Source organism: Ovis aries, chromosome 4 (assembly GCF_016772045.2).
Source record: "Ovis aries strain OAR_USU_Benz2616 breed Rambouillet chromosome 4, ARS-UI_Ramb_v3.0, whole genome shotgun sequence".
Lineage (NCBI taxonomy): Eukaryota > Metazoa > Chordata > Mammalia > Artiodactyla > Bovidae > Ovis > Ovis aries.
This window is the reverse complement of record NC_056057.1, coordinates 80,500,873-80,524,808: the sequence shown is the minus strand read 5'-3', so window position 1 is coordinate 80,524,808 and position 23,936 is coordinate 80,500,873. Positions and strand designations below refer to the sequence as shown.

The 23,936-nt window shown below is 42.2% G+C and overlaps 1 protein-coding gene across 1 annotated transcript in view; it reads right to left on the bottom strand.

Moving 5' to 3' along the window:
* GLI3 (GLI family zinc finger 3) overlaps window positions 1-23,936 on the bottom strand; it is a 314,174-nt gene that overhangs the window by 212,148 nt on the left and 78,090 nt on the right. Inside the window, exon 3 of the mRNA XM_060415080.1 lies at window positions 3,400-3,642. Within this exon, the coding sequence (XP_060271063.1) occupies window positions 3,400-3,642 (243 nt within the window). The remainder of the gene's footprint in view (window positions 1-3,399; window positions 3,643-23,936) is intronic.

Sequence of the window (23,936 nt, the reverse complement as noted above, 5' to 3'; positions counted from 1 at the left end):
GAGAAACGCAGGAATTACTGTGAGAGTTCACAAGCCCAGCTATACTGGATTAGAGAAATCTTTCCCTCCAAGGGTCTAGTGGGGCTGGCAGACGACTCAAGGGAAAAGGGAGTGACCTAAACAGATGTCTCTGAACCTTTAGCTACCATAGGTCCACGATCAGTTTGTGTGCTTGACAAGGCTGCCGACGGAGACAAGGTAAAGAAACTTGGCCAAACTTCTACATCTCATTTGAAAAAGAGGGCACTTTTCTCACACGCTAAAAGATTCTTAGAAGATGTGTCAATTTCAGCTTCCCATCTGTCATTTACCTGGATAATTTAAATCCATGTCAGGTAGGTATTATTACAAAGTACCTAAAAAAGCACTCATTATACTGGTAGAAGATTAAGTAATCCAACTGGATTCTAAAAAAATAGAGTCATGTCCTACTGACTTCTAGGAGCTTAGTTTAGGATACCTTTCCATCATTTACCATGAATACCTAAATACTATACCTTTCACTTTTCCACAGGCATTAAGCTTGTATTTATTATATAAAACACTTTCTGGTAGGAATTTTAAATGTTAAAACTACTCCAACTCATGCAAAAGGTTTAAAATTTCTCTGCTCCTCAAACAGGAAAAAATGACAGTCCATCCTTTAAGATTCAGTGAGAAAGACTTCTTCTGATTAGAAGACTGTGGCACCCCATGCTAACCTCACAATCTTTCCCTAAGAAAAGATTTTTTTTTTTACAATTCACTCCATCTCTAATCTGTGTTTAGAGAAGACACTGACCTTGGGGAATCAGAAAGGCAGGTCTGACAGAGAAGGCCAGTCTACACTGAACCAAACACAACTGCACTTCTGACAAGACACCTTGGTTTGAAGAGTGAACTTATCACATACAGATGGTGGTGGGGACGATGTTGCTGCTGCTCATGATGACGAAGATGGAACAGGAAGAAGAAGAAGAAGCAGGAGAAGGAAAATGAGGCCGAGAATAGAGAGAATCCCCAATGATTCAGATGCATTCATCACGAGCCAGAGATTGTACAAAATATTGGTATTTTATTGGCACTGTCTCACTTAATTGTCACAAGGACTCTGTGGGGCTGGCAGTCTCACAATACTCCCATTCAACAGCTGAGAAGAGATCCTTGGAGAGATCTTAGAGGACAAGCCCACTTGGCGACAGTCACAAGGTCAGTAGGTGGCAAGGCTGGAACATGAGTGCCCTGGTTGCTGAGCCAATCTCCAGGACTCCACGTCCATATGATGGATGTAACGATAGCATTTATTCATGCCCAATTGAGTGAGTACCTTGGAATGGTGGGGCAGAAAAACATTTGCCATTTGGTGATAGACAGCTTACCTCACTTATAAATTACCCAATGATTTTATAGTGGTTTGAACAATACCGTGGGAAAAGCTGAAGCACAACCAACTTATAGGTGCGATGCCTCTTCAACAGAGTGACAAGCAATGGTTCCAAGAGCCATCAAGAGTTTTCTAGCGCCCTGTGCTAGTTCATACTCCCACTGGAGGTTGGAGAAGGGGGTCACACACAAGGACCACCGAGGAGGGACAAGGGTCCCAGGTGTGCAGAGATCCCAGCCCCTCAAAGGATGAGGAGAGGACTCAATGGGCAAACCGTTAGAACAAATGGGCTGAGAGCAAGCTGCACGTTGAACAGCACAGAGAAAGTTAACGGTCATCTGCCTACTTCGCTCAGCTGTCCTGAGCAATTAACTATTCACTAATTAGTGGGCATCTGGAATGAAAAACAAAACATAAATATGAAACAGGGAAAGTTTGTGTTCCCATCCAAGGGCACAAACAATGCAGGACATGTGTGGCTGATAATCTAGACTTTATCCTTTTTCAAAAGTAAGCATACTCTCAGGGAATATTAATATAGGTAGGGAGCATGTAGAGTCCCTCATATTTTCTGCATGGATGAGATCTAATAGAGACCCATCCACAAAAATACATTGTAAAAAACTCAGACATGGGCTTGGAGAAAAACCCTACTGACAACTATTGTAAACTCTCATTCCAAAAATAAAGGAAAAATAAAACGAAATAAACCTCTAACAAGGAAAGAAGAGGAACGCACACACTATACATCCTCATTTCTGTAACTGTAGAAGTTAACAACTGTAGCCATAGGGCTGAGAAGCACTTTTTAAACAGAAAAGTTGCAGGCTTTTTGAAAAACTAACAAGAAGTCATCGAACCTTTTCCTCTATGCCTCTGACCACTTAAAAAAAACAAATTCTCCCTCCACTGAAAAAAAGTAATGTATCTTCCATCTTTACCAACAATATAATCTAGTGGGGAGGAGGGGGGAGCAGTTGCTGAGACTTAAGGTTGTGTGAAGCGCTTTGATCTGCGCCCTGATGAGGGAACATTCCCCTCTGCTTCAAGCCAACTAATGAAGGGATGAAATTAGCTTTTATCCTGGGCACTTTCTTGAACCAAAAAACATGCACTAATCAGCTGTCCTCACTCATCAGTCATCTGGCTAATGACCTTTTGCCTTAAAACACTAAAATTTCTGAATGATGTGGAAAAAGGAAAACACAAACCAGTCCCCCTCTGTGGCACACGATGGATCATCTGGAATTGGAGCCAGGAAGGTTAAATAGCAGGTCTGTATCCTAGCAAGGTGATAAATCTGTAATCAAGAGCTGCACGCTTGGGCATCTCAATATGAACTTCATTACTCCACCACCGAATTATATATTTTAACTAGAACCAGGCCGGAAACAAGCTCAACCCTTATATAGTTTCCTTTGCATTCTGCAACCATCCCGTGGGTGTGTTCACCATCCTAGTTCATTTCTTAAACTTTCTGAGTGTAAGAAGAGGAGCTTACGAGGTCTCCAGCCTGCGAATTCCAGAAGAAAGTAGAATACACAGAAAAATCTTACACAGAAGGAATTTGGCCCTGGTTGGTTAAAAGAGGTTTGTTTGTTCCTCAACAATAAAGCAAATATATATATATATATATATATATATATATAAACAAGGGGAATATCTGCCATTGAAGACATCTGCTAATGCCTCCCACTTTAATAACTCCCCCTCCTCCACCGATTTTCCTCCAGCAGGGTCTACTTGGGTGGAGAAAATCTGGTTTCAGTTCCCAGGAAAGGTCTGTGTCGATTAGCCACAGACGGACACCTTCCTGACAGCCGCCCCCCAGCCCCCGAGGTCCAAGTTGCTTAGAGACGGAAAGAAATGGTTTCCCTAAAAAGAAGGAACAGGATGTGGGAGAAGTTAAGAAGTAAACAGTAAATTAAACATTTGCATAAAATAGTGCAAGACAAGTAACTCTTTAAGCGCACATGCACACACACACAGCCTGCCGTGGCTCCTGTAGCAAGTGCCACAGGTTGGGGGCAACTTACGATAGTGAGGCTCCATGTAGCCATTCCTGGGGTCCATGGCAAACACAGCCCCGCGGTAGGGGACAGAGGGCTCGGCCAGGTGGGGCAGGGACCCATGGATCTCCTTCTTGATCAGCGAGGCCCTCTCGTCGCTGGATGTTGAAGGCTCCTCACTGATCTTGCTGAGCCCCGGGGCAATCTGCGGCTGCATAGTGACTGCGTTTCTTCTCTCTCTGTGATAGGTCTGTCCAGGACTTTCATCCTCTGAAGACAGAAGGGAAATGAAAACTCTGTGAGCACTTTGAGGAAACATTCAAAAACCATCATCAGTTGGGGCTCCCGGTCCATCCATCTCCCCGCCTCCAAAAGAAGCCTACTTCTCACTCTTGGCAACTGTGAAAGCTAGCCATGACTGGAGGGTCTCAAGCCAAAACTGTTTATGAATGAGGGTCCAAGATACAAATCGAAGGAGGAAGGGGAGCAGGAAATGAGCCTATTAAATTGAGATGTCAGCAAATTCTCATCCCCGGCTTCCAGCCGAATCTGCCAGTGAGGTTTCCCATCAGGGACCTGCCAGTATCCCTGAAGGGCCTGAGGAGCTGGAGATTTTGCCAGACTAACGCTGTGGATTGCCAGCTTCTCCTGGCCTGAGGAAGCCAGGCCTCCGGTGATCCAGGAGGCAAGGGACCCCTGTTCCTCAGCGGCGGACCTGTTAGAAGGCAAAACTTATCCTTGTGATTTTATTTTTAAGTCAGATGTGTGATCCACTGAGAGATGAAACAGTGCCAAGCATGGGACAGAAGACCCGCTGGTTCCGAGGGATAAAGATGGCAAATCATGAAAACCTATAGTGCCCCTTACAGGACACTTCCTGCTTTGGCCCACAGAACGGAGCTGAGAGCTAAGAGGAAAATGGGGATAGAATGTGGGTGTGGAGGGCGTCAGTTACACTGATCTACATCCACACTCTGGTGGGCTCCAGACATCGTTTCAAACATGTAAGAAACGGCCTGATGAAATTCAAGCTCCCTCATACTTCTGTTCCCTTTCGTCTGTAAGAACTTTCCATCAGTCCACTATGGTTCTCTGAAAATGTGATTGGATGGCCTTTCCGATAATAGCAGATCAAAGACCCGTGGCATAAAATCAAACCAAACTGGCAATCAAAACTCACAACAAGTGGACCAATTCATCTGTAAGAATCATACGCGCACTCTCAATTATGCCCACACAAGCTCTGTGTTTAATCCACAGACTGTGCTCTGGCAGATAAGTGCTGATGGAAACAAAGCTGTTAGGACACTGCTTAGACACTCCATTTGAAAGCTGTTTCTCATTCCTGATCCTAAAAACAAAACAAAAACAAAAAAACTATAAGTGCATATAAATAGTAACACTGATGTACTATTTAATTGAACAGATCTTGAACTCATCTAATCTTCACACACAAACTTCTCTTCAAAATATCCAAAAAAACAGAGGTATGTCTAGCTGAGTAGACATACTCTCTTAAAGACATACTCTCTTAAACGTCTCTTAAAAAAAAAAAAAAACAGAAAAAAGTATGCTTTAGCAATTTCATAGCTCTTTTGACATTTAGAAGAATAGCTATGAACATGAACTAGTGTGAAAATACAAACTCAAATAACGACAACTCTTTTGTGATGACTAATACTTGGAACTACCTAAAGCCAGTAGCAACTCTCATTTTCCTGCCTATGTTTGGGACCTGAAGAAATAAGCACTGTATATTTCTTTCTTTCTTTCTTTCTTTTTTTTTTTTTTAGCCTAGCAAATGACTTTCAAAACCAAACAGGCAATGAGGTATGTTCTGGACTTTACAGTGATTTTGCTGATTACTGCTGGGTAACTGTGAAACATTATTTTGTGCAGATCCCCACCCTCAGATCCTGTAATGATGGAATAAATCATGAGTTTAATCTATCAAGTAACTACTAAAAAAGAAAATGGTCACATTTGCACACATTGATCTTTCCAAAAGCAATTACAACCATGCTTTTGCTAGTTTAAAAACAAACTACAAAAACAACAACAACAACAAAAATCTGACATTTTAATTTTTCTAATACTTTTAGGCCCTAATCCACACTCAGACTTCATTAGCAGTAAAGTTGCAGGCTGCAGAATGAAGGTTTTCAGTGATGTAAAGACGGAAGGATGTCAAAAACACTCAAAACTTATAGTCGGTTTATAAAAATTCCCACCATGGCCAAAGTCATATTTTCCACTAAAGTGTGCCTGCACAACTTCCAATTTCAACTTTGCACTAAGGTGTAAATTCTATAGAATGGACCTGCATTTGGAAAGCCAGACAGCTCATACCAACAGGGACTGTGACACACAATTAGCAGTCTCTGGGAAAGATGAATAACCAAGCCCTACTAATCTGTTCCAGGTTTAAAACAGGATTCCCTTCACTTAATCTTCCTAGAAGAAATTAACTTTTCTTCTCGTAAAACTGCATCCCTACAATAGAGTGAGTTTCTTAGACATGATGTCTTTACGGACAAGCATTTGAATCCAACTTCACGAATAACTGAATAATGGGCACGGACTATTCGCAGCCCTCCCACATTCTCCCCCACCTCGTGGGAGAAAGAAGCAGTTAGGGGGAGGCGGGTAAGTGGAAACGGGCGGGTCTTTTTAGCTAAAAATTAATTCCTTCATGAGAATTAACACAATATGTGTGAATATCAAATTAGAACAAGAAATCAGCAAAGTTCAAACACTTAATACTGAAAAAAATGAACTAATTCTCTTAGTAAAACGCAGGCCAGGATTTTTTTTCATGTGGAAACTTTCATCAGACTTACTCTTATACAAGTCAGGACTCCCACATTTTCACCTACTCTCCCTCTCCAGAAAATTCCAGCAGGTGATTATTTCCTGAAGTTCATCTCCTATACTGAGTTGATTCTGAGGGGCATTCAGGATGAAACCTTGACAGTATACATCCCCAGAATACAAACAGCTATGAGGCTTGAAAGAGTGCTATCTACAGTGAAAGGGAAACTTTCCAAGCCATATTCCTGCCTGCTCTTATAAATTTAGCAACCACTCTAGCAAGCCAAGAAGACGAGAGCTGTCTAATCTTGCTCAGTCGAGCTGAGTTGTTCAATAAAGTTGGAGAGTCAGCGCAGACAGGCTACGCCAGGCCAAATTATTGACAGAAACATACTGTCCACCATGGCAACAAGCAGAAGTCAGCTGCAAAAATGTAAGCAAACAGCCCAGTCCTTCAGAAGCATCTGCCAGTGGACTTGAACAGCCAAACACAGGGCGACTGTTCGTGCCTCTCTCGGTTCAGCAGCTGCAGGCTCAGAGGGTCAGACTGAGACATGCAAGTTTCTAAAAACCTTCAGGAGAAAAACTGTTTTCAAAACTGTCATCAGGATCCCACTTTGGATCCCCTGCCTTCTGCAGATCTGTGCTCCAGTGGAAATTAAGGAATTCCCACCCACTGCAGGGAGGGCTGCCCCCACACTGCATTTCAGAAGCTGTCTCAGGTTTTTCCAAACTCATCCGAAGGCAACCCATATTGCATCAGACACGCTTGGTGCCATAAACTCTCACAACTCAAGAGCGGCTTCATCACCAACATTGCTGAGATCATTTACAGAAGAAGGTTTCCAGGAAGGCATCGTGGTGAGAAGCAGGACTCAACACACACACACACACACACACCTGTGCATTTGTTCCCAAACTCTTGATTGACTTCTTCTCCCAGAGACCCAGGACACAAGTGCTCTTTTGCGTTGGACTGGACAAAAAAGTTTCAGATGACTGTTCCCATGGAAAGGTAAAACCCTGCTCCGCATCACCAACCAGGAACACTTCCTGTCCCCTTTACCAAATCAGCGGGTGAGGATCTCGTGGTACAAGTGCTCACCTCTTTGAAATGAACGTGGATTTTAAGCCGTCCCCTGCAATCCCGTTTTAAAAGCATCACGCCTCTCTTCCCCCCAAGACACAGAAGACACAGAGTGAAAGTGAACAGATGGATACTTACAACTCAGTCCCAGGCTCTGGCTAGCTACTTTCTGCAAACTTCTCTTTCTGCTGGGCTTTCTCTAGCAGTGCAGACCTGCTAGGAACATTCTCGGTGTCTCCCTGCCTCCCTGCACCCTGGCCCTCTCCCTCTCCCAGGCAGTGCTTGCTCCCATTAGAGGAATTAAAAGTGGTTGGAGCCATGCTAAATTTAACAAGCTCATTAGTATTCTTTCTGAGTGCTTCCGAGTGAACTCTCTCTATTCAAGGCACTCTCTCCAGCAGAAGGGTCAGGCTGGCTAATCATTAAATCAAACTAATGTCACCCTATCACAATCAGCCCCAGAGAAGGAGGGTTTATTATTTCAGTTTATGCTAAATAAACGGTTTTACAAACGGTCCCCAAGCAAGGTCAACAGCAGCTTCAATTACAAGACAAACTTAACAAGAGTTGCAATAAACCAAGGACCCCGTATTGACTTAAGAACAGGCTCGACGCCACATATGGCCACTAGCGGGGTTGTACAGGAATGCATATTGGAAAATAAAGGAAGAGGGGGCGCTTCTTTCTTTGCCAGAATTTGCCACTGCACAGCGACTGTTCATTCACCTCTCTGCAACCAGCTAGCCGCTCAGCTCAATTCACTCCACACAAAGGCTGGAGCCCAGACCTCAATGGACCGAGTGAAACACGTTCAGAACTAGGCTCTCTATTGTGACTGAATTTCTTAACATCTTTTCAAAAAGCGGAGAATGCCTTGAGGCTAAAGGAAGAAACAGGCTAATGGTGAATTGGGAATTCAGAGCAAATTTCAGAGCCCTTTCCTCCTAGCTTTTGAGGTTGAAAGCAAGCTCTTTCCTTTCAAGTTTCAAAGTCCTTTTTCCTCCCGCAGTGTCACAGAAGGATTTGAAAAGAAGGTAATTGTGCTCGCAGTCTCCCTGATCAGAGCTTACGTCCTATTTCTGGTATTTCGGAATACTTCTTGCAATAATAGTGCATATAGCTCAATCCCTTAACCGGCCTGCACTCTGCAATTGCTCATTAAATGAACAATTGCGGGCATAAAATGCCTTTTATGTTCAAGGTCTGGATATAAGATAAGCATTCTAGGACTCTAAATTTGGTTTACTAAGGAAACTCTCCATCATTAAATTACAAAACTGAAGTCAGAATATCAGGCTTTCCCAGAAAAGTGGCACTCAAATTTCGGTGAGCCCAAAAGGCAGGGCGGCTGGCGGGAGGGGTGGAGGCCACAAAATGTTAAGGAGGAAAAAAAAAAAAGGAGTGGATACTCAGATTTTGAACAGAATAGGATTCAAACAAGAAAATAATATTTCCATGTTTAATAAGGTCTGAGTTTGTGAAACCTCATCATTTCCAAACTGAATGATATCAATCATCAAGTCATCTACAAATAGATCAAAACACAGGTGTGAGCCTCAATCAACACGCGGAGGGCTATTCCTGACCCCTCACCGGCAAAAGTCAATCCCCTTTCTTAAGAGAAGAAATAATCCGTTTCTGCCACAAACCGCTTTATCATTTGTATCTTCTCACTTGCTCCTCACCAGAACCCGATGTTATAGCAGGACAAGGCATTAGGGCCAGCTTCCTGATCAAAACTATGCAACCATGTCCTTTATACATGATGTAAGAGAAATCCTAATCACGCCTTCGATAGGCCACAAAGTCCTGTTAACATGAGAAGAGGTCTGCTCCCAGGCAGGTTGGCGAATGATACCTGTGGCTTGTGTGCAATCTCAGCCTCCACCCCCACGACCATCAATTAAAGGAAGGGAGGAGAGCAATTACATTTTGATGATCTGACATTTTCAAATCCTTGATACTCTCCAAATAAGTTTTTGTCAACAAACAACCACTTCTGGGAAAAACCCAGAGGGCCCCAGGGACAAATCCACTGTGGGACATCCAACTTCAGGGTCTTAGTACCCTGAAGCATCTTATCCCCACAGGTATGAGGACAGGCTCATGCCTTACACAGGCTGTGTGTCCGCGCGCACACACACATACTCACACACACACACATACTGTCGCACGCTGAGGCTCGACCAATGGCATCTGTGTGTTACCGCAGGTTTTAGTGTGCTCCCACAAGCCTGGAGCCCCACCTTCTTCTCTTCTAAGCAAGAAACAGAACATCATTTTCTGCTTTTCCCCCAGGAAATTGCTTGGCCGTGTTTGGAAAGAGCATTATTTCATGTTTTCTTATTATGTATTGGTTGCATCTTGTCAGCTTTTATTTCTGTGGTTATTTACTTTCTGATGTTCTTTGAATAAAAAACACCAATAGAACCCAACTCCTCGCCTCCTTGTTTCAGAATTTTCTCTAAGACTTTGCCCAAAGAGAGATCAGAAAAGAAAGAGAAGAGGCTAAGCACATTCACAAGGTTCGTAGAATTATGCCAAGAAAGGGGGTGGGGGCGGTGGTTAGTGTCTGTAGTTTTTAGAAGCAGAATCTTGACCCTTTCCATCCTGACTGCAGGGACGCCTAAGCCAGAAGCTGCTCCCTGGAATCTTAGAGTCTGGCTGCCAAAGGGAGGAGCAAACAATGCCTTCTCTAAGAACATTTCCAATGCCCTTGGGGTCAGACATCGCCCTTGTGCGGCTACACATACATCTCCCATTGACAATGACTGATGGCAGAGGGAGTGGCCCAGATGGATCGGGAGAGAGCTCTCTGCTTTGTCTGCAACCTTTAAACTGACTGCAGGGCCTGCTACACGAGAGGGCGGCCGGGGGATGTGAAGCTTTGGAGAAATTCAAGTGGCAATCCTTTCTCAAAGATCATGGGCTCAAGAATTAACGGGTAGCTCTCTCTGCCTCCTTCCATCAACGAGAAGATCGCCAGGGGAAAGCAAAGAAGTAGAAAACGCCCTCCATCCCAGCAGTAGGAGTACCACAATTTTTTTTTTTTTTAAACATTTCTAGAGTTCTTTTTGCCAAAGAATAAAACATAGTCCAGATTGACCAGTATCCCACCAGCCCTTCACCAGAAACTATTTGCTCCCAAGAACAGGTTAGTACTAAACCCAAGGCAATTTCTGGCCTTACTCCCTACTACTCAGCTTACAGAGCTTCACACAGCTTTAAAGGGGGCTCCTGGGATAGAAAGAGTGAAGAGTAAGACAAGAATTTGGATAAACTGAAGGGCAAACCTGACACTGCTGTGAGCTCCTGGGAGCAGGGAGCTCCCAAGGCCTGGAGCAAGCAGCCTCCTGCCTTTTTAAAAATAAGGGCTCCTTACCATCTGGAAAATCAGGGGTCGATCACACAAGCTTCATGTCTGAGGCCTCACCAGGCATGCCGTATAGGGTTTACATCCTCTTGCCTCTCTCTGAACCCACACCAATCAGAGGTCCACACCCCTGCCCACCTCGGGAAGGATGCTTCTGGGTGTTAACACTATGACTTGGGCCAGCACAAACCCAACCTCACTAACCAGCTTTCAAAGTTTTAGACAAAGCAGTAGCCAAGCCCCACCTGCCCCTGGGAAGAGGGAAAAAACAACAACAACAAACAACAAAACAGGCCCCTGAGGGCCCCGGCAGGCCGTCCTGTAAAACGGATATCTTCCTAATTTTCCATGAGCTCAAGAAGACCTTTCCTAGCATTAAGAATTCTAAAATGTCATGAAGCTTCTTCTATTAGCCTGCTATTAGTTACTAGTCACTGCTTACACAGAGTGAGTTAATTAGTGACATCAAAGGCAGTACAATAAATTCTCAGGAGGGCCCCATTTTTTTTCCTTCCACTTAATAGCGCATTTATGCCTATCTGCGAGTAACAGTCTCAGGAACATTTAGGTATTAGAGAGTTCTTTGAGAACTCAGTTTGAGTCTTTTAAAAGCAAAGAATGAACAGTCTCTCTTCCTTGCTTTGCACCTACAGCCTGAGCAGTTAACCACCCATAGTGACATCCACAACCCACAATCATAAGAGACATCGTAGAATGTCTGCTCACAAGGCTCAAGTGAGCTGACAGCTGCTGTGGCTGCATCCTCCAACGGGACCAGGCCTGTTGCCCCGGAGCTACCCTGCCCCCAGTCCTGCCATACCTGGGGGATCTTCGCTCCCCAACCAGCGATCAAACCCATGTCTCCTGCTGTGGATGCACAGAGTCCTATCCACTGGACTTCCAGGGAATTCTCGCTCTTCCTTTAAAGGCAAGCAGGGAAAGAAATCTCTGTGTGTGACAGCCTCCGCTGGCCGCACTTCTGAATGGTGGTTCCCAGGTTCTCACCCACCCAATCCCCTCCCTAACATCAGAGTTCCATTTCCTAAACTTTTCACCGTGTTTTGAATTTGGTGAGGTGAACACAAATTTAACTGGCTTCATCTGGTGTGTTGATGTTGCCTGGTTTTGGTTTTTCAGAGAACTGGGTAATAAGAAAGCCTGAGCATATGGTGGTATTGTATTTTTAATAACATTTTAAAGACCATGCTTACTCTATGGCAGGAATCAGATCCTCCTGGAGAGTACACTTAAATATCAAGAGAATATCATTACTGTACAGAAAGGAGCTGGAGGCTTGACCCCCACTGGGACCAGATTAGGGATGGTGCAAGGGTGCTCACCTTTGCTGACTCAGCCTCTGGGCAAGGCCAGGCGCTGCCTGGATCAGATTTCCACCACAGAAGCTCCCTCTAGCCACTGCCCACTTTGACCTCAGCTATGAAACTTGCATTTGAGAAACTCAAATGAAAATACCACATTTTGACTCTTCACACTTTTAATAGAGCTAAGTCTACTTCTAGTTACTTAGCCACGGAAGTCTGAAATTTTGGGAAACACTTTCCAGGTGTGGTTCAGAAACTATGAGTAAAAGCAGGAATGGTCACAAAACCTAATCTCCCCCAAAGTCCATGTTGATGGTTACACACAAGACAAGAGGCTTTGGTACCCTGCTGCTCTCCTCTCCTGCGACCAACTGGACAGGGCAGACACCAGTCACCCAGCCTCTGCAGGAGACTGGGAACCAGGACACAGCCAGACCTTTCTTTTGCCCTTTTTCTAACTTTCCAGACACAAGGCCAGGGGAATGTATTTTTATACTCAAGAAGTCCTAGTAAAAGTGATTAAGGAAACAAATAAAACACCAAATTCATCTATCTTTCCAAAATACAAATATTTTTGTTTTTTTGGTCTCACTCATTCATCTGACCAATTCAAATTCACTAACCACACACCAGTGAAATACAGCTAACATCTGCTTACTATGAGATCGAGAGGGCTTCGCCTATCTTGCTTTACTCTTCACTGTACCCTGATTAGGCACTGTTGTTCTGCTCATTTGCCAGATGAGGAAACTGTGGCAGAGAGAAAGTGGGCTATTTACGAAGGACACACAGCTGCTTGGTGGGCAGAGCCTGGAACCCAGGCAGTCAGACTTTAAAGCTCCTACTTAAAGATCTGGCTCTTGGACTTCCTTACTCAGTGACAAGAAATATAAAATAAATTTGAATTGTGATCAATGCCCTAAGACTTCCCAGGTGGACTAGTGCTAAAGAACCCACCTGCCAAAGAAGGGGATGTAAGAGACACGGGTTCGATCCCTGGGTCGGGAAGATTCCCTGGAGGAGGGCGTGGCAACCCAGTCTAGTATTCTTGCCTGAAGAATCCCATGGACAGAGGAGCCTGGTGGGCTACCGTCCGTGCGGTCGCAGAAGAGCTGGACATGACTGAAGTGACTTAGCAGCAGCAGAAGCGCCCTAAAGCATGTGTCTGGGAACTTCACAACCACCAAACCCTACTGCAGCATGAAAGCCGCCACAGACAAGATATAAACCAGTGGGCATGGCGGTGTCCCCATGCTTCATTTATAAACACAGAAATCTGAATTTCATGTAATTTTCACATCATATTTAAAAATGTAAAGAGCTATCCTTTGTTCATGAGCTGCACAAAAACAGGCAGCAGATTAGGTTTGGCTACACACTTCAGACTAGCTATTACCCTAAAGGAACTTACCCACCTTTGCCAATAAATCTTGTACCCAAAACAATGAGGGATATTACAGTAAAAAAGCAAAAGCAGTAATACTGAGAGTTGTGGGGGGGGGGGCGGATATGGTGGGAGAGTCACTTTCTCACACTATTAAAATATTTCCATAATCCACTTCCAGGCTGTATCTTAAGGGGAAAAAAAACAGATAAGAAGACAATTTCTTTTCAAGGATATTCATCACGGTGTTATTTATAATATGGAAAACTAGGTAACAAAATTAAAGTCCATTATCTTAGGATGGAATATTATTATAAAATACGTGAATCAAGGATTTTAATGAATATAGGAAAGAATTTTACTGAGCACTAAGTACTTTTCTAAGGTGTTACAAGCCAATCCTATGAGGTAAATACTTTTGTACTTCTCATTATACAGATACAAAAAGTGAGGTTTATTTATCCAAGAAAACACAGCTAGAAAGAGGCAGAGCCTGCAATGGAATTCAGAGTCCACTCACCCACCTGACTACTATGCTTTCAAGTTCTTTAAGGAGTCAAGTTTTGGGAGGAGGGGAAGGTGGAAAACAAATATATAATTATTTTTACACACTTTTTAAGTTTTAAAAAACGCACCAAGAGAGCATGAAATATTTCTATGCAATGTTTTTCCTTTATGGTCCTGTATTTCTCAAAAATTTTAGAGTGCAGAAATAGCTGATTTCTTTTACTCTTGGTTTTAATTCTATCCTAAGTATGACCTTTACAATAATTCTCTAGAGAAGTCCAAATTAAGTATACATACATTGAAAAATTATCCCATGAGTTTCTCTCCTATAGTCTTATTTTATCTCTTATAGTCCTGTAGTCTTATTTTAAACTATTTATCCCACCTCTTAAAGCTATAAGTGCTTGCTAGGCTATTTTTACACATATTAGTAACACCTTACAATGATACTGAGCTTTATGTAAATTCACTTACTTCAAGTTATAGGACTATTTTTAATTATTTTGTACTACACACAAGCACCTTCCAACAAGTACATCCCTAACATGCCCTAATGTCCCTTCCTGCCAAACCAGCTTTCACCAGGTCATCCCCTGAAAGGTACAAAAGAAAAGCGCATTAGAAAAAATAAAAGAATTTTAAAAAGGCAAGTGCATTAGAAATGATCGTTACTGCCACGGCTACTGCTCACACTCACTGAGCTCGTACTGAAAGCCAGGTCATATGCCAAGTGCAAAGGCATTAATCCCATTGGCTGCTCACCGTCTGCCAGGTGTGCAGTCCTGGCACCCCAGTTATTCAGGTAAATACGCTGAGGCTTAATGAGTCTAAACAACCCACTTCAAGCCATCCTTCAGGTAAGTGGCCAAGTCACCAGGACTTTCTCATCTATCAATATCATAAATGATGATTAACCCCTGCAAACTGTCTACTACAAAGGCCCTGAAAGCTGAACACTGACTTGCTTGGCATTCCTTTAGAGGTACAGGTGAAGATGATCAGTGTTAAAATTATTCTACCCCTTCCTATAAAAGTTATCAGGAAAGGCTACTTCAGTCTGTAATCAAGTGACCCGTTATCCAGTGTCTCCAGATTCTGAAAAGCTATTTATGCAAAGGAATATTTACCACCATCTTTGGGGGGATTGTATTACAGACTTACATGCCAGAAGGCATCTGAGTCTTTGGTTTGTGTTCAAGTTAACAATAGCTCCAACAGTTTAAGCTGCATGTAGTTTATGGAAAAGGGCATATGTCCAATAGTTAAAGAAGCATATGGTTAATAGAGAAGAGAGGAAAACTTGCCTTTGGAAGCAGCTTTGCTTGGGTTATTTACCAACAAACGAAAGTCCCTCATGCAGCCCTAGAGCATACTTCCCCTCCCACAGGCTGGAAAGAATGCCAAACGAGTCAATAAAACCAGGGTCACAGTGAGCAAGAGACCTCCTCCCCAAGAAAGATGATAATTGAATTATAGCAAATTTCAGAAAGTCTTCTCTCTTTTCTTAATCAAGAACAAAACCAGACTCCTTCTTAAAATGCACTATAAGGAATTGTAACTGTTCCTAAAAGTGCCAGATAGATTTTCATCCATGCAATATTAAAACTAACAAGCGTCTTTTCAATTTATTTTAATGATGAGGTATGCAATAAAATTGCAGCAGTGCTTCGTTTAGGCAAAGGAGCTGGAGCAAAAAGTACCAAAATAAATAAATAATAAACTTACATGGGCCACTTACCAAAAATAAAAGCATTTAATTCAACCTTTTACAGGAGGCACACGCAGCATTCTGAAAGCAAAAAAAATTCTCATAACACAAACCTCTACTTAAAAATCACTGCCAGGGGCTGGAACCAGGGCAGGGTGTTATTTCTTTTTCAATTTATTTTTCAATGTTTGGATATTAATGACATCAACTGCCATATCGTATATATAATAAGGCAGCTTGGTATAATAAAAGGAGTTAGAAAACCTAAGGACCAGACTTGCCTCCAGTGCTTTATCGGTGTGTGACCCTGAGTAACTTATAAAATATACCAGATTGTCAGTTGCCTAACTTAACAGGCAGACAATAAAACTTGCCCTGCTCACTTGCCAGTATTTCCTGAGGGTTAAACAAAATAAGATAAGGATCTTTATAAATTATGGCATTTATGAATGCCAGGTACCAGCACTAATTTCCTCATTATCTGTTTAATAATCGTGCAAAGCAGGATGGTGGGATGTAAGTGGGTTGGGAGGTAGTGGCTGAGTTTCCAAGTCTGATTCTATTGCTGCATCGGTTGAACTTCAGGCAAAGTCACAGAATTTCTCTGGGCTGCTGCTTCCCCTTATATAAAATAAGCCATCACCAATCTACTCCACCCAACTTCTCACAGATTCCTGGGGGAAAAGATGGGATTATACAGGAAAAACTGTAAGGGAACAAACCGCTATGCACATTCACCAGGAGCCAGGCTAGATGTCTTGGGAGCAAATAATTGCTGCTTCACAACCAGAAAGAGGATCCAAGTTAACAACCTATAATTTAACTGGCCATCTCTTTCACCTACTTTTTAAATGTATCTTGGATCAGGCCCATAAACAACAATAAACAACAAAGTATGCCTACTTGAAATTTGCATAGACAATATCAATCTCTTCTCTACTTGGTTTGCTACAGTGACTTGAGATACTTGAATCTTCCCAAGAAATCCATGTGCTATTTCTCCATGAGCAGTGTTTACTAAAAATGATCAGGCAAATTCTCCTAGGATGACTGTTGGCATCTTAAACCCACTTCCTGTTTTGTTTCTGTATGGCCAGTGTACTAAGACTGGATTATACAGTTTTCAAAGGCTGAAAAAAAAATCAAAAGAAGAGGAATGTTTCATGACACATGAAAAGTATGTAAAGTTCAGATTTCTGTGTCCATGAATAAAGTCTTATGGGAGCCCAGCCAGGGTTATTCATTTTCATATTGTCTATGGCAGCTTTCTCCTTATAAGTGCAGAGTTGGATATGACAGAGACCAAAGGGCCCTTGCAAATTCTAAAATATTTACTAGCTAGTCCTTGCCAGAAAAAGGGTGCCATGCCCTGATTTAGCCAGCTTGGGGACACCCATCAGTGAACTGATGAAGCACACCTGAGAAACACATACCAACAGTAAGGCAGCACCATTCAAAACACTAAGTGAGTTTTCCGAACCTTAAGGTGGGTACTAATATCATCCTTTATTTACAGATGAAGGAAACTTGCTTAGAAAAATGAGTTCCCCAAAGTCACAAGTCAGTGAGTTGGCAATCAAATTAGTTCCCTATAATTCTAAACCTGACCATTTATACAGTGAGGAAAGGTAGATTTTGTCCTTTCTCATAAGCTTAAAGATAGAAAACATTTCCTGACTGTTTCCTCTCTCAGTGTTAAATAATGAATTTTAAATATACAATCTGAGATGTGTGTGATTAAAGATCAGTCTCCTTATCCAGCTTGAGGTGTGTCTGCAGTTGTTTGAGTTCTGTTCTTTTCAAAACAATCACAAAACATTTCAATAAGTACATATCGGTCAAATGTGTCACACTCTCCCGGCAGTTGAAGGTGACAGGCCATTTCCCACATCAAGCTACTCAATGTGCCTTTTTTAAATACAAGAGAAGGTACCTTCTGCTGAACCAGATATAGTCCACAATGACCTGTTTTTGAAGGCAGGACAACCCAGACTGGCATGTATCAATATTTTTGTTAATAAGGGTAGAGGAGAAACCTGCAAGCATTCAGTCTTGAGATTTCCTGTTCCCACCACATTAGGAATCTCCTGACCAAAAGGCAAAAGCGAGGACTTCTCTGGTGGCTCAGTGGCTAAGACAACATGCTCCCCCAGTGCAAGAAGTCCAGGTTCGATCCCTGGTCAGGGAACTAGACCCCCTAACTAAGAGTTCACATACTACAACTAAAGATTCTGCGTGCTGCAACTAAGACCTGGCATAACCAAATAAATAAATAAAAATAAATAGCTTTTTTAAAGGCAAAAGCAAGCTTAGTCAGGGTTCCGAGAGAGTGTTTCTGCAACCTGTGTGAAGAGTTGCATCCAGGAGGTTTAAGGCTGACCGAATCAACACAAAGAATGCAAACTGGTCAAGATCAGCCATTACCCACACTGGATGCATATGGATGCATCCACATCTGAGTCTCCATCCTGGACACAGGGTTGGTGACGTGGACCAATGAACAGTTAAGTCAGTGTCGGGGGAGGCTACTGAACAGGAAAGGGGGTTTCTTTAGCTGTTGGATGTGGGCATGTGTATCAGGCAGACGTTCTTGAAGGAGGTTTGGACAAGATCCGGCTTAAGAAAGTTTTAGCTGAGTCTCCTCTGCACTTCAAACTTTCAAAGATGCTGGTCAACCTCCCCCAACCCCTCAGGGATACATTCAACTCAACAGCACAGTATTCATCATGACTCTGAGACTCTAAAACCTGGCACCTTGGGTTTAAAGGCACCTGTGTGGTTTTTGTTTATTTCTTTTTGCACTTTTCTTTCTTTTTTAATTCACATCTTGCTGACATAAGTGGAAATTCCAATTTCTTGGCAGAAAAACCTGACGTTTCCTGCCAAGCCATTCAGATAAAAATTCTTCCATCCTCCTTTCATGGCTGGGTCCAGCTCTACTAAAGCCCTCAAGAAGAGTTGGAGGAAACAGCAACCAAGACACATAATCCAGGCATTTTTATTGTGCTTGACAATTTTATTAATTCTATTGGGTCTCTTTAGTCTATTCCATCATTTGTAAGGAAAGGAAAAAAATTCTCGTATGGTCCAGCTAGCAAATGTAACATCCCCTCCCTATAAAGTGAACACATCTCACAGTTCATTCAATGGAATGTTAGCAACCACTGCAACTTTAAGCCAAGGAGAAGCGGCCTCTCCTGGGCTCTCAAGCAGCCAGCCTCACAGAGCAAGGAAGGTCATTTTTATTTGTCTTCCTTCCTATGCACTATTGGCTCTGGACTTCTAGGGAGGCATGGTTCATAAAAGGAAGAAGGAAGCACTTTGTTTTATATTTTCAAACTAATCTTCAAAGCTACACCACCAATCTATCCAATAACATCAGTATTCACAAATTTCAGATCTGCCATCCAAACACTGATTCTATGCAATACTGACCTCTTTCTATAAAGGGTGGCCATAGTCTTCCATGCCAAGGGCTTCATAAATTACTCTGAATAAAACCAAGACAGGTATGTATCTCTGTGCACTTGCCTCTCCGCTCATTCTGCGCCTTGTCTGCCCACACTAGAGTGCTCTACCAGCTCAGCCTTCACTGTCACACCCCTCCCAGTGCCAGCAAGGAGTGCTCATCCTCATCAGCAGCTCACCTTTGCCACGTAACTGCCTCTTTCTGATTCAACTTTTCTCTGTCAATATCTTTGTTGGACCCAACGCCACCTCCATCCAATACACCATCTCCCTTCTGCATCTATCATACCACGGAGCAAATTCTAAACTCTCCTGACCCCAGTGGCTCTCTCTCTGTTTTTTTTGATGTGGACCATTTTTAAAGTTTTTGATTTGTTACAATATTGCTTCTGTTGTATGCCGTGTTCTGGTTTTTTGGCCATGAGGCATGTGGGATCTTAATTCCCAGACCAGGGATCAAACCCACACCCTCTGCACTGGAAAGCAAAGTCTTCACCACTGCACTTCCAAGGAGGTCTCCTCGGTACCTCTTTTTCTTGACCTTCTATGGTTTGCACTTGACTCCTAAATCGTCTGTAAGGTTTCCAAGAACTGTCTTTTGGCCATTTTAATAGCTTCCTCTCTGCCCTGATGCGAACACTATCTTCCACTCACTCTTTCAAGCAAACTTTGTGTACCTGTCTTTTTCTATTTTTTAAGTTTGAATGTGAACCAATTTACAAAACAGAAACAGATTCACAAACACAGAAAACAAATTTATGGTTACCAAATGGAAAAGGAGAGGGGAAGGATACATTAGGAGCTTGGGATTAACAGATACATAGTACTATAAATAAAACAGATAAAAAAGAAGAACCAGTATGGAGCATAAGAAATTATATTCAATATCTTACAATAATCTATAATGGAAAAGAATCTGAAAAAATAATGAAAACTTATTAAACATAATAAGCTTATAAACTTAACTTAAAATGAAAATTTATTGCAACATTTACATATGTTATATATATATGCATATAACTGAATCACTTTGCTATATGCCTGAAACCAACACAATATTGTAAAATCAACTATACTTCAAATAAATAAATAAATTTGAATGACTCCAAAATGTGAATATTCCAGGACTTTGTAAATTCATTTAATGGGCTTACCTAGATGAACCTGAAATTCATTGTGAGGTGAAACATCAAAGTACATGTAAAAAGGTAAGTTCTAATTGAACAGCATGAACAGAAAATAATCAGTAAAAGATCCTATACATACACTAAGACTACAAAGTTTAGAAAAGTGGTGTCTTAATATGGTTATATACTTCTGTGTTACAATGCATTTAAGAAATCTAAACAAGGTTTAGATTATGCAATGAAACTCTACATTCTAGGAGCAGTTTTATTAGTGCAAGAAAGCAATAATGAAATGATGAAGGAATTAAAACTGCAGTTCCTGAAAGATAGTAAACCAGTAGAAAATCTTTGGTTTTAGCACAACCCTACTACAGAAACCACAGAAACCACCAAAAGTTTTCATAAAATATTTGTTCATCCAATTTGAACTATCTTGCTATGTGCTCTATTTGAAGGTTTTATAAGTTAAAATAACTTATCAAGGATTTCATGGGGGCTAGGAAGACTTTTATTTAATTACTTCAAAAAATATCCCCTCAGAAATACATACTGCTGCTGCTGCTGCTAAGTCGCTTCAGTCGTGTCCGACTCTGTGCATAGACAGCAGCCCACCAGGCTCCCCCGTCCCTGGGATTCTCCAGGCAAGAACACTGGAGTGGGTTGCCATTTCCTTCTCTAATGCATCAAGTGAAAAGTGAAAGTGAAGGCGCTCAGTCATGTCCAACTCTTAGCGACCCCATGGACTATAGCCTACCAGGCTCCTCTATCCATGGGATTTTCTAAGCAAGAGTACTGGAATGGGTTGCCACTGGGTTATTCCTAAAACCCAAATATGGAATCATTTTTCCACATAAACCCTGGAAAATGAGAAAGCAGAGGTTATGAAATAGCTTAATTTCAATGACCAGGTCATGAAGATATAAAATGTGTCTTATATGATGCTATACAATGCTAATAAAATGCTATACAATGTATCATGTCATTAAATCAAAACACACTGCTAGTATATGATGGGGGTGGGGTGGAGTGGAGAGTGGGGCAGGAGGCAGAGGGGATGGTCTCCTTCCTTACTTATGCCAGGCCGAGGCCTAGGCCCATTGAAATCTAGCTACTGGTGATACCAAGTTTTGAACTTCTTTTGCGTTCTGCCCAGCTGACTGCAGGAAAAAACACCTAAAAGGCTACTTGAAAAGAGAACAAGTAGATTCCGTAAAATTACTGAGCAGCCTAACATTCTGAAAAACTCAGCCAAAAAAGGAAAACCCAGTCTTACAAAGAAACTTCAAACCATAGAAGAAAATACAAAGAACTAGGAAATAAACTTTGTGAATCCTAAAATCGCATGTGAAAAGAAAGTGAAGTCGCTCAGTCTTGTCCGACTCTTTGCAACTCCATGGACTGTAGCCTACCAGGCTCCTCTGTCCATGGGATTTTCCAGGCAAGAGTACTGGAGTGGGTTGCTAATTCCTTCTCCAGGGGATCTTCCTGACCCAGGGATCGAACCTGGGTCTCACGCATTGCAGGCAGATGCTTTACCATTTGAGCCACCAGGGAAGTCACCATATTCAATTTTAATTTCAAAAGTGCACAAGCAAACTTTTCAGGAATTTCTGAAAACTGAAGCAATGTTAAAAGTCCTGGTAATCCTCACTCCAATCCTTAAAAATCTTCTAGAAACACCTGTCGCTTCTCTGCTCACAAACCTTACAGGAAATTCAGGTTTCTATACAACCAACCCCAAACTTCCTGGGCTCCGAGTGAGAGAAACCACCATCAGGCCTCTCCTTGCTCATCCTCTGAGGCTGTTCCACTCTCCACCCAATGTCTATAGGGCATTTCTCACACTTCTCTATGATAAGCTATTTACTTGTACCTCCCTAGCACTAGAAGGTAAGTTCCTTGAGAGCAGCGGCTGAATCTTGTAAACTGTGGTATCTCTTCTACCTAGCATACCGCAGGCACTAGAGCATCATTCTAGGGAGGAATAAATAATTGAATAAATGGGGTGGGACTTGCAGGTAGTGTCTTATAGTGATGTGGTTTCCAGGGCTGGCAGTAGCAGCATCTCTCTGATTAGAATCAAGCCCCAGGGGAAAGGACCCTGGGGTGTCCATGTGGGCCTTGACAACAGGATCTCAAGAAACAAGATGCCCAACGTGAAAACACAGTTCCAAATCAGGGTGGGGTGACAGACACGGGAGTGAACAACAGAGCGGGTTCACCTATGGCAGCCTTTGGCCAGGCGTTGGCTCTGATTTTAAGCCCCCTTTTACTGTTGCTGGGCTTCCCTGGTGGCTCACATGGTAAAGAATCTGCCTGCAATGCAGGAGACCTGTGTTCATTCCCTGGGTTGGGAAGATCCCCTGGAGAAGGGAATGACAACCCACCCTAGAACTCTTGCCTGGAGAAGAATCCCATGGGCAGAAGAGGCTGGTGGGTTACAGTTCATGGGGTCACAAAGGATCAGACACAACTAACTTTCAATTTCACTTTTTTTTTTAAACTGTTGCTAGATATCAATTAAGAATATTATATTGCTATTCATCAATTTAAGGATAGTATTCTTGAGTGGCAGATAAAACATTGAGGACACTAAAGCAAGGAGAATGAAAATAAGCCAAACAGACAAAAGGGCAAGGAAAGCCGGGCATGAACTACCCTATTACAGACTTGGTTGAGATTTTTGACGGGTTCAATCCTCATTTCAAGGGAGTTTCTGTGGAGATGAACATTTAGTCACATAGATGAGAGAGATACAAAGTGATTCATAGTTTATAGAGATACCAATAAAATTGGAAAGACACCCAACAAACATTTGGCCCGCCTTGAGACAATGAATCGCCAGGTTAGACAGGTTTTGGAAAGTACTGATGACTATACATAAAATTGATGGGTTGATGAATAACAAAAACAAATTAAGAATTTAACCTCTTTCAGGAATTCCTTGGCAGTTCAGTGGTAAGGATGCTGAGGTTCCACTGCTGGGGGCACAGGTTCGATCCCTGGTCAGGGAACTAAGATCCTGCATGCCAAGCAGCATGGCCAAGATATAAACAAAAATAATAATTAAAAAATTGAACAATGGTTTAAAAAAAAAAGAATTTAACCTTTCTCCATACATTCAGATAAATAAAAGGAGGGAGAGAGACAGCAAGTGAAGGGTGGGGGAAATAAAGTAACTCTGCCAATTCCTTAAAAGGATAGGCCATTTTTATGTAGCACATGGATTTTTTTTTTTTTTTTTTTACTTCTCAGCCTTTCATCTTACTCTGGTAAGACTGCATTTGCCACAGGCTGATAAGTGAATATGGCAGTACTTCAAAACTCATGTCAGCCAAAGAATCTAGAGAGAGAAAAAAAAAAAAAATCAGACATAAAGCTGGTAAAAGGCGGCTATAAATTTTTTTAATGCCTTTTATTTAATTCTACCAGAAGATCACACAGCAGTGTGATCTTGATTTGGGACATCTCAACCTCAACGCATGCATGCACATGGCCCTGCCCCAAAGATGTGGTTTTCATTAAACTAGTAAACCAAGAAAGGTTGCTTGTAAGACCGGTACGTTAAAAATCTCTTTCCTCTTCAGACAATTTGAACGTTCCATTTACTAGAATGAGTCAAAAACTGATGAAGAAGAAAATAACAGGATGGAAAATGTAACGCTTCACAGAGAGATGAGAGCCCAGGCTGAAGCCAACAGTCATTATCCACAATTTATATCAGTATCTTGTTAACAGAACTTCATTATGTGCATCCTTACTAAAAGGGTGGCTACA